This window comes from Lactuca virosa, chromosome 5 (genome assembly GCF_052849685.1).
Source record: "Lactuca virosa cultivar CGN04683 chromosome 5, Lactuca_virosa_CGN04683_v6, whole genome shotgun sequence".
NCBI lineage: Eukaryota > Viridiplantae > Streptophyta > Magnoliopsida > Asterales > Asteraceae > Lactuca > Lactuca virosa.
Genome location: NC_136430.1, coordinates 423,634,797 through 423,643,675, shown reverse-complemented (window position 1 = coordinate 423,643,675; position 8,879 = coordinate 423,634,797). Strand labels below are relative to the sequence as shown.

Below are 8,879 nucleotides of genomic sequence, written 5' to 3'. Positions count from 1 at the left end.
ATCAGAGGTATATTTTATCCTACAGTTATATGATATTTTGTAGAGAATATTAGACCCGAGTATGTGTTATGGGATTTCGAGATATGGTGCTATTACGAACCCGATGATTTGTTAAATGTTAATCTAGTTGTTCCAGGTATGTGTAGATAGGGAGAGAGAGTGAAACATCCCAAAAATACGGTTCAAAATTTTCATTTTAATTTATAAATAAAACCATATTAATCCAAATCATCTCATAAAAACATAAGTGATAATATCTCAAAATATCATATCAAAACACTATATCAAAATCACATGTCCAAATATCAGAGTAAATCATCCCAGTCTAAACGATGTGGTGTGTGCGATGCAGTCATCCCGAGCTCTTCCCCTTACTAGCGGAAGTACTTGAAACCAAAACTGAAAATTGTAAACACGAAGCTTAGTGAGTCTCCCCAAGCTTCTCCTTCCCTCACAAGCTTCAAAACACACCAAGATTCACTCAAAAATGGCTCACAAGCTCACAAATGCATTAGGGTTTCTGAATCTAGGGTTTGAGACTTGGAATGGAAATGAGGCCAGCAAGTGGGGATTGGGATGCTTAAATAGGGTGCAAAACCCCGAAATTAGGGTTTCATCCTGGCAGCTCTACTCGTCGAGTTGAGGCTCTCAACTCGTCGAGTAGGTGACTTAAAATCCCGCGTCAACTCTGGTTTCTACTCGACGAGTTTGAGGCTCCCAACTCGTCGAGTTGCTCTACAAAAGTGAATAAACTATAATTAAATGCGTACCAGGAACCAAGAATTACAGAGAGAGAGAGAGAGAGAGAGAGAGTAGAGAAAGAAAATGAGAATAAGTATAGAGAATGTAAAGAATGAGAACAAGAATGAATATCTTGTGAAAGTTTAATGGCAGCTTGAGTAGTTGTAAGTCCATTACTATTGTATTTAGAGAAACTGGTTGAGTTATGATTATTATGTGGATTGAAATAATGATTATTCACTAAGTTCTTTGTAGCTTATCATTTTTGTGATATGTGTTTTGCAGGTAAATTTATATAAGCAAAAAAAAGAAGAAAAGAGATTGTGATATTGTATTTAATTTTTTTTTTGAATCGGACATATTGATAACTATTTGTATTGGATTGTTAATGTAAGTGTACACCAATGTGTTTTATTTAATAAAAAATGAAAATTTTTGGGTGTACTTTGTGTAAAAAAAGTCAGATGTTACATTTTTATACAAAAAATAAATAAATGAGTGACCTTTTAAAACAAACATGACAAACTCGTTTGGCTAACCGGAAAAGAAGTGACACAGATTGTGTGGCATATTGGACAATTAATAATGGACTAATTGAGATTTAAGATGTATTAAATTTGGATTAATTTTGAAGAATATGAACTAAACCTTAACTTAACAAAATGAGAAATTAAATTAAATATCCAATAAACTTGCAAAACCCACATTACATACAATTAGCATAAAACACGTGTAAAGTATCATTTTTTACGCGCGATTCATTTTTTAGTAAATCATATGAAATCACACTTCTTTATCTTTATATAGAATATAATTCCAAACAACCTTCGGTTTCGAACTTGTATTGTCATTACACAAATAACCAAATATAACCATATAAGTCCAAAATAATTTAAATTACACTAGTAGAATGCAAACTCACTCACGATATCCCTATATGTTTGTAGAAACCTTAAATTGGTCTTTTTAGACTTGTAATTTTCTATATCATATAAATGCTTTTCTCAAAACATATGTTTTAAATGTTATCTATCACACTTAACCGAGCACTATAATCCAATCATTTAAAAGAGTTCCTACATATTAAATACCATCTATGCGTCATAAAGATAACAATTTAATGTCATTTATATGTTTTTTCCTTAGTCATACACCATTATTTATCATCCATTAACGGTAGTGCATGAGATCATTTAGTGTGGACTTATATTTTCTTATGTTAGATGTCCTTGACAGAAGCACTCTTCATATTTTCAAATAAATAATTGATTGTCTATAATTTTTAGGAATTAATTTGTACATAATATTATTTTTTTATATATATAACAATTTATGTTTTATAAATTTATACAATACAACATTTTAATGCATAAATTAATTATTGTGAATAGAGAAAAACTATTATGTACCTATAGCTATCATAATTCTATATCAAAATGTGTTTATTGTACTTTTATAAGACTTGGATATTATTGTAATTTAAGTAGCAATCAAAAAAGTGGTTTAAAAACAAAACTAAATTATACCACAAACTATCAAACTTAAACTTAGCTGTAGATGAAATTATACCGCAAACCATCGCTATCACAATTAATGAGGTTAATGTTTTAAATAATAGATTTTAAACTTTTTATAGAAACATTTATTTTTTTATTATATGTTAAATTTGAAGTTATAACTAACTTTAAAATTTTGGTATATCTTTTAATTAATAATTTATTTAAAATTATTTATTTAAAGTAATTGATTAATAATTATGAATTTTTGCTATCAAAATGAATTAATTTTGTAACCGTGGTTTCCACGGATTATATACTAGTTCATCAATATAGTCGTGATAGAATCAATATAGTCGTGATAGATAAGGTATCATAAAATATTAACATTTTTAATTGTTTGTAACTACTTTTAATCTTAATCATTGTTTTCTTTTGTTAAACTTATTAAAATCATTATTCTGTAATTTGTTTAAATAATTTAGTTTATTTAAAATTAATTCTTAAAAATTCTTTAAACATCATACAAGCGTTTTCTTTTTGAAGTAGAAAGCGTCAAATTTATTAGACGGTGGCAATAACGTCTGCATGTTCACAACCCCGTTTATCCAATAAAATATAGCCATGTCAGCAAATAGAAAGATGCAAGTGGACCCCACTATCGACCCTAAAACATTCTCACTAGTTTTCTGACTATGTCTCTTAATTAAATAAAATTCATAAAAAAGTTAAAAATAACAAATAAAATATATTACGTGAATATTATTTTATAAAACTAAAAAAGAAATTATATGTCGAATAAAAATCAATTTTTATAATTTATAAACTTTCAAATTTGTAACTAATTCTATGGTAAAAAAAAAGTCAAATATTTAATGATTGGTGTTATTAATGGCAACTTACCTTTGTTAAAATGTAAAATTTAAACCCCGTATTAATTATTCATAAAACCGTTAGAGGTATTATCTTTAGCAACAGACAATTGCCCTAAAAAAATGGAACCAATTTTCTAAAAGTTCCAAAATAAAGAAAAATAAAACCCACCGAATTTTTATTTTTTATTTTCAAAAAGAAAAAGAAAACAATTTCTCCCCATTGTCTTGTCTTATATAGAGAGCTATGTTCTATAAAAGACTCAACACCCTTCTCTCTCCAAACTCCCCCCCACAAGATTTTACTTTCTTTTCACACAATCACCACGGAAGAAAGAGAGAACGAGACAAAAAAATGGATGAATTTTCATCTTTATGGAGTTATCAAGAGGTGGGTTATGATTCATCATTCATTCTTTGTTTGATGTTTAGTTCTTGAGTATATACCGTTGTTTTTCGCGATAAATACTGGTTTTTCCGCCATTGTTGAGTTTTACTGACTACAAATTGAGCTCAAAATCCGACGTTTCACTTCTGGGGTTTAACCAATTTGTGGATTACTTGCATTGATTATCAATTTAATTGAATTTTGGAATGGGCGTTTCGTTAATTAGGGAGTTATTTCAATTGGTTTTTTTAAGATGGTGATCTTCTCTTCAGATTCTGATTAAACCATATATTAAATTCAGATTTCAAGGTATCTCTTCTGGCGTTTTGACAATATGTTAATTGATTGTGTTTCTGGTTCATTTGGATTCCCTCTTGAACTAAAATCTGGTCAATTTAATAGTTTTTCGATGATTTTTGGAGTAAATTTTGCGCAAATTTACAGAATTTACTCGCCCTCTGTTCTTCAGAAACCCTGTGAAACCATTTTACACAAAAAAGGGACATTTTTCTTTAGATTCTTCTTGAAATTCTCAATTGTGAAATCCTTGTGGATTTTTGGTCACATTAATGTGGTTTAATTGTGCAAAAAGATTCATATAAGTTTGATTGCATGCTCTGTTTATCAGAAACATTCGTGCAATAATTATTTGTACGATACATATTTGTATCACTCTGTACATTTTTACTGTCGATTTCTTATTTCCTTTTATGAATTTCGGTATATTTATTTTCGATCCTTTTTTAGTTATAAAAAAAGTGTCTTTTCTGTCCACTTTTTCTTGGCTTTTTGAAAACTTTTACATTCTCCATCATATTATTGTTCATGTAGTGATAAAATATGATATATAGTCCTTGTGGCAATAGAAGTCTTTGATGTTGATTTCTCTTAACCATTTATTGTTATTAAACACGATAAATATTATAATCAAAATGTCATTTTTACCACATCAAGATTGTTGGTTGATCGGTATATGGTCTGCCTTTAGGTGTTTATGGGCCCTTGGGATCCGATCATCGGTCCCTTTTACCGTATAAAAGTCACTTTTGACTTGTCATACTTAATTTAACAGTATCTCATTTTATTCTAATTTATGTAATCGATTTTATGTGCTAATCTTTAAACAATATTTGAATTCGACTAATCGATATCTTGAAATTCTTGAAATTGCAGAACGTCGATGAACTCAAACAAAAACTTTTGTACACGACACTTGAATTGGAAGCAGTAAAAGCCGAAACGGATGAAAAAATGAAAAGAAACACCGAATCGATGAAACAAGTGTTACAACTTTTAAAGATTGCTTATGAAGAAAGAGATGAAGCAAAAGATCAACTTCAAAAGCTACTAATCAAGATTATGCCAACAAATGACCAACAACAAATCTTCAATCCTACAAACCCTTCAATCCCTAATTGTTTCATGAACGATCAAATTCAACATCATCAAGGCCCAATGATGATACCCACTAAAGCAAATTCAAGTATCACCGAATCAAATAGCCTCTCGGATGCATACAATCATAGCTCATCTCCCGTTGACTCTTTTTTTGACCCAATTCCATCTCCCGAGTTCTCTAATATCAATGTTGAAACCCCATTTGTTCAAGATTATAACGTACCAAAAGTGGATCAAGCTACTTTGATGATGGATGGGATGATTAGAGGCAAGAGTTTGCCACAAAAAGGGAAATTGTTACAAACAGTTTTGGAAGCGGGCCCGCTTTTGCAGACACTGCTTGTAGCGGGCCCGCTTCCTAGGTGGCGGAATCCGCCACCGTTGCAAGCTTTCCACATCCCACCAATGGTGGCTGCATCGGATCATATTCCTACAACTCAAAAACAGGATGTGGGAAGTCCTTTTAAGTTTTTGATGAAAGAGTCGCAACCGTATGCTGAAATGGGGTGCGGGAGTTCTTCTCAGATGATGGCGGTTTCCAGTGGTGGTGGCGGCGGAGGCAGCGGTGGTGGTGGTGGTGTTTTGAGTTTTGGTGATGTTAATTTTGGTAGTAATTTTCAAGGGAGTATGATAGGTTGCCCTGGTGCTAGTAATTTTGGCACGATTGGAAAGAGGCAAAGGTTACGTTAAGTTCTGAAATTTTTACTTTTACTTTTTGTAAATGGTTTTTGATATATAATATGATGGGGTGTATATGGTGAATTGGTGATATCATGTTTTTGGGATTTTGATTTCATGAAGCTGATTTTATTATATCGTTTTTGTATAATTTTCATTTATGTCAATTTCATACTTTTTGTCAAGTTGTAACATCATTCGACATGAGAATCTTAAAAACGATCTAAAGATTGTCTCCTGTGTTTTAACAATATAAAATCTCACTGGAAATTGTATGATTGAAGCGTCATCAAGAAATCTAGGGTTTGGAAAAGATTACATTCATTCTTGGTTTTTTTATAAGTGTCAAAAATGGCACCAAACAAATCACCTTTCAAGAAGAGTCACAAAATGGGTCGGATTTTGGTTAACCAGTCACTGCTTAAATTATCTCGTATACTTTTTTGTTTAAATATTATCAATTTGAATAGTATTGTGGATACATGTGTGTGAAATGCAAAATCATATCGGATTATCTCGTATACTTTTTTGTACAAATATATCAATTTGAATAGTATTGTGGATACATGTGTGTGAAATTCAAAATCATATCTGATTATAGTCCGAACAAAATGGTAGTCAGTTTCATAACTTTGTATCTGACACATCTGATGAGTCATTTTTATATGTTTTCGGACTAATTAAAGGGATATCAGATCCATATATATGACCCATCTTTGTTCTTTTTGTTTCAAAGTACCTCCTATTTTCATCTGTAATGGGTGTCAATACTGGAACCCGACCAACAATTGCCAAACCATAACCCTTGAGCCCAGTAAACTTGGCCGGATTATTAGTCATTAGCTGCATTGTCCGAACTCCAATGTCTCTTAACATCTACAAAAAAATTAAATAAATAAAAATTCATTATGCAATACAACACAATGCTGTTTGTATTAGGCACGCATATGCTGACAAACATATTGTGCCTAACACAAAATAAATATCAAATATATTGTGTCTAATTGGACACAATATGTGTGATATGTAACAGACACATTGTACACATTATGTGTACAATGTGTCTGATATATTTCACACTCATCAGAGAGTTTGAGTTTAACCACCTGAGCGCCGATTCCGTATTCTCGTGCATCGGGAGCAAAACCGAGCTCGAGATTTGCTTCTACAGTATCGTGACCTTGATCTTGCAAATTATATGCTTTTAACTTATGTCCCAACCCGATACCTCTTCCTTCATGTCCCCGAAGATAAATTAGGGCTCCTCGACCCGATTCCTCAATTATCTGCATGGCCAATTCCAATTGTTTCCCACAATCACACCGACCCGACCCAAATATGTCCCCGGTCAAACATTCCGAGTGAACCCGTACTAACACATCGTGCCCGTTTCCAATGTCTCCCTGTTTGCAAAAGATCCGAACCATTAGACCCGAAATTGATTTAGGGTTGAAAATTGTTGACTTTTGTACCTTGACTATGGCTATATGCTCTGTTCCATCTAGTTTTGATCGATAGCAATAAGCTTCAAACAAACCCCACTTTGTTGGTAGCCTAGAAATCGCAACTCTTTCAACTAATCTTTCCCTCTTCCTTCTATACCTGCAATTCGAATCACATTTACCAATGGATTCAATCAGTCGATAAAATATGAACGATTACCTGATCAAATCGGTGATCAGAACAAGAGGGATGTTGTGATCAAGTGCTAGTTTTTGTAAGCGATTCAATTGGGCGATAGAACCATCTTCTGGATTCACGATGGTTGAAAGAACAGAAACTGGATCCAAACCAGCAAGTTTGACAAGATCAACGGACGCCTCCGTGTGCCCTGATCGTCGGAGAACACCGCCGTTTCTGTACTTCAATGGAAACACATGGCCGGGTCTTCTGAAACTTTCAGGGCCGGAGGAACGGGATGCTAAAGCAAGAATCGTTTTTGCTCTATCGGAAGCAGATACTCCGGTTGCTGTGTCAATTGCGTCCTTATAAAGAAAGTGAATTGTGAGTAATTTTGGAAATGAACAAGACACATTGATGTTTCGAAGTGGTTATGGAAGAATAGTAGAATACCACTGTGATTGTGAATGATGGTGCTGAAGATTTGTGTTCGTTTTCCGGTGACATTAGAGGGAGGTTTAATCTTTCGAGATCGTTAGTTGTCATGCCGACGGAGATGATCCCGGAGCCGTGTCTGATCACGAATCCGATGGTTTCTGGTGTTGCAAATGATGCTGCCAAGACGAAGTTTCCTTCGATATCGCCATTTTCGTCGTCGACAACGATCACAAACTTTTAAAGATTTGATTTCAATAGTAATAAATAAGTTCAAATGTATGGTAATCAGAAGTGAAGTGTAATTATGGTGATGGGGATGTTTGTTTACCAACCTTTCCTTCTCGAAGAGTGGTAAGAGCGTCCTCGACGGAGGAGAAGCCGTCGGAGGGGCAATCTGGATCACCCTCAGCGTCGCTAACAAAGAAATTAATGGTGTCAGGGGTTATCTCAGCATCGACTGTCATAAAAGCGTCTGAAATTTCCGGCGTAGAGAACAGTTCTCCAGCGTCTGAAGCGGAAACACCGAAACCCAAACCGTTCTCACTGCCGCCGCCGTCGTTCCCGAGGGCCAAGCAAGTGAAAGTAAGTGTCTTGTGGGCGGAAAGCGGTGGTGGCTTGGGAGGTGCGTAGGTTGATGTGTGTCTTGTGGTGGTGGTGAATGGTGGGAAGAGTGGGTGGTGGAAGATGACGGAATCCATGGTGGTAGGCGGTGGGAAGAAGCACCTCTTGTTGTGGATGCGATTTGTAAAGTGGCTTTGTGTTCTGTTTTCTTTATCCAAAACAGGGGAGTTGCTCTTGAAGTGACACCCGAATTTAAATTATACTATTTGTTATATCAAATTTTCTTTATCCATATCTATTATTCATAATATTAAGTTATTATTATGTTTTTTTTTTCAACAAATGATTTTACGAAGCAAAATGAATAGGCATCAAATAATCGATTATAGTTATAATATGTAACGTGCGATCAACCTTTGAATAAAATCAAAATATGGTGTTGTTATTTTTTTTAAATAAGTTACAAATTATGCTTTTGAAAAATTTATTTGATTAGATGAAATGAAAATCAAATAATCAAAATATGTAACGTGCGATCAACCTTTGAATAAAATCAAAATATGGTGTTGTTATTTTTTTGAAATAAGTTACAAATTATGCTTTTGAAAAATTTATTTGATTAGATGAAATGAAAAGAAAATTCAGTAAACAAAAATAATATAATAAAATCACTCATTACATCTAATT

General features: G+C 33.3%; 2 protein-coding genes across 2 annotated transcripts; one reads left to right on the top strand and one right to left on the bottom strand.

Annotated features, from left to right (window-relative positions):
• Nucleotides 1–3,367: 3,367 nt before the first annotated feature.
• LOC145116014 (uncharacterized) lies at nucleotides 3,368–5,685 on the top strand. The gene is made up of 2 exons (XM_079052378.1): nucleotides 3,368–3,500; nucleotides 4,671–5,685. The coding sequence occupies exons 1-2, from the start codon at nucleotides 3,465–3,467 to the stop codon at nucleotides 5,583–5,585; spliced, it is 951 nt and encodes a 316-aa protein (XP_078908504.1). The 5' UTR covers nucleotides 3,368–3,464; the 3' UTR covers nucleotides 5,586–5,685.
• Nucleotides 5,686–6,058: 373 nt separating this feature from the next.
• LOC145112663 (monofunctional riboflavin biosynthesis protein RIBA 3, chloroplastic-like) lies at nucleotides 6,059–8,438 on the bottom strand. The gene is made up of 6 exons (XM_079048800.1): nucleotides 7,964–8,438; nucleotides 7,647–7,865; nucleotides 7,236–7,558; nucleotides 7,046–7,175; nucleotides 6,680–6,976; nucleotides 6,059–6,449 (listed from the first exon to the last, which is right to left on the bottom strand). The coding sequence occupies exons 1-6, from the start codon at nucleotides 8,327–8,329 to the stop codon at nucleotides 6,198–6,200; spliced, it is 1,587 nt and encodes a 528-aa protein (XP_078904926.1). The 5' UTR covers nucleotides 8,330–8,438; the 3' UTR covers nucleotides 6,059–6,197.
• Between the last annotated feature and the right edge of the window lie 441 nt (nucleotides 8,439–8,879).

Excerpts from the sequence above, each read along its gene's own strand:
- LOC145116014 (XM_079052378.1), top strand. The coding sequence starts at position 3,465 with ATGGATGAATTTTCATCTTTATGGAGTTATCAAGAG. Across the intron at positions 3,501-4,670 it reads CTTTATGGAGTTATCAAGAG|AACGTCGATGAACTCAAACA; the intron begins GTGGGTTATGAT and ends TTGAAATTGCAG.
- LOC145112663 (XM_079048800.1), bottom strand. The coding sequence starts at position 8,329 with ATGGATTCCGTCATCTTCCACCACCCACTCTTCCCACCATTCACCACC. Across the intron at positions 7,866-7,963 it reads CCACTCTTCGAGAAGGAAAG|TTTGTGATCGTTGTCGACGA; the intron begins GTTGGTAAACAA and ends AATCTTTAAAAG. Across the intron at positions 7,559-7,646 it reads CATCATTCACAATCACAGTG|GACGCAATTGACACAGCAAC; the intron begins GTATTCTACTAT and ends TTTCTTTATAAG.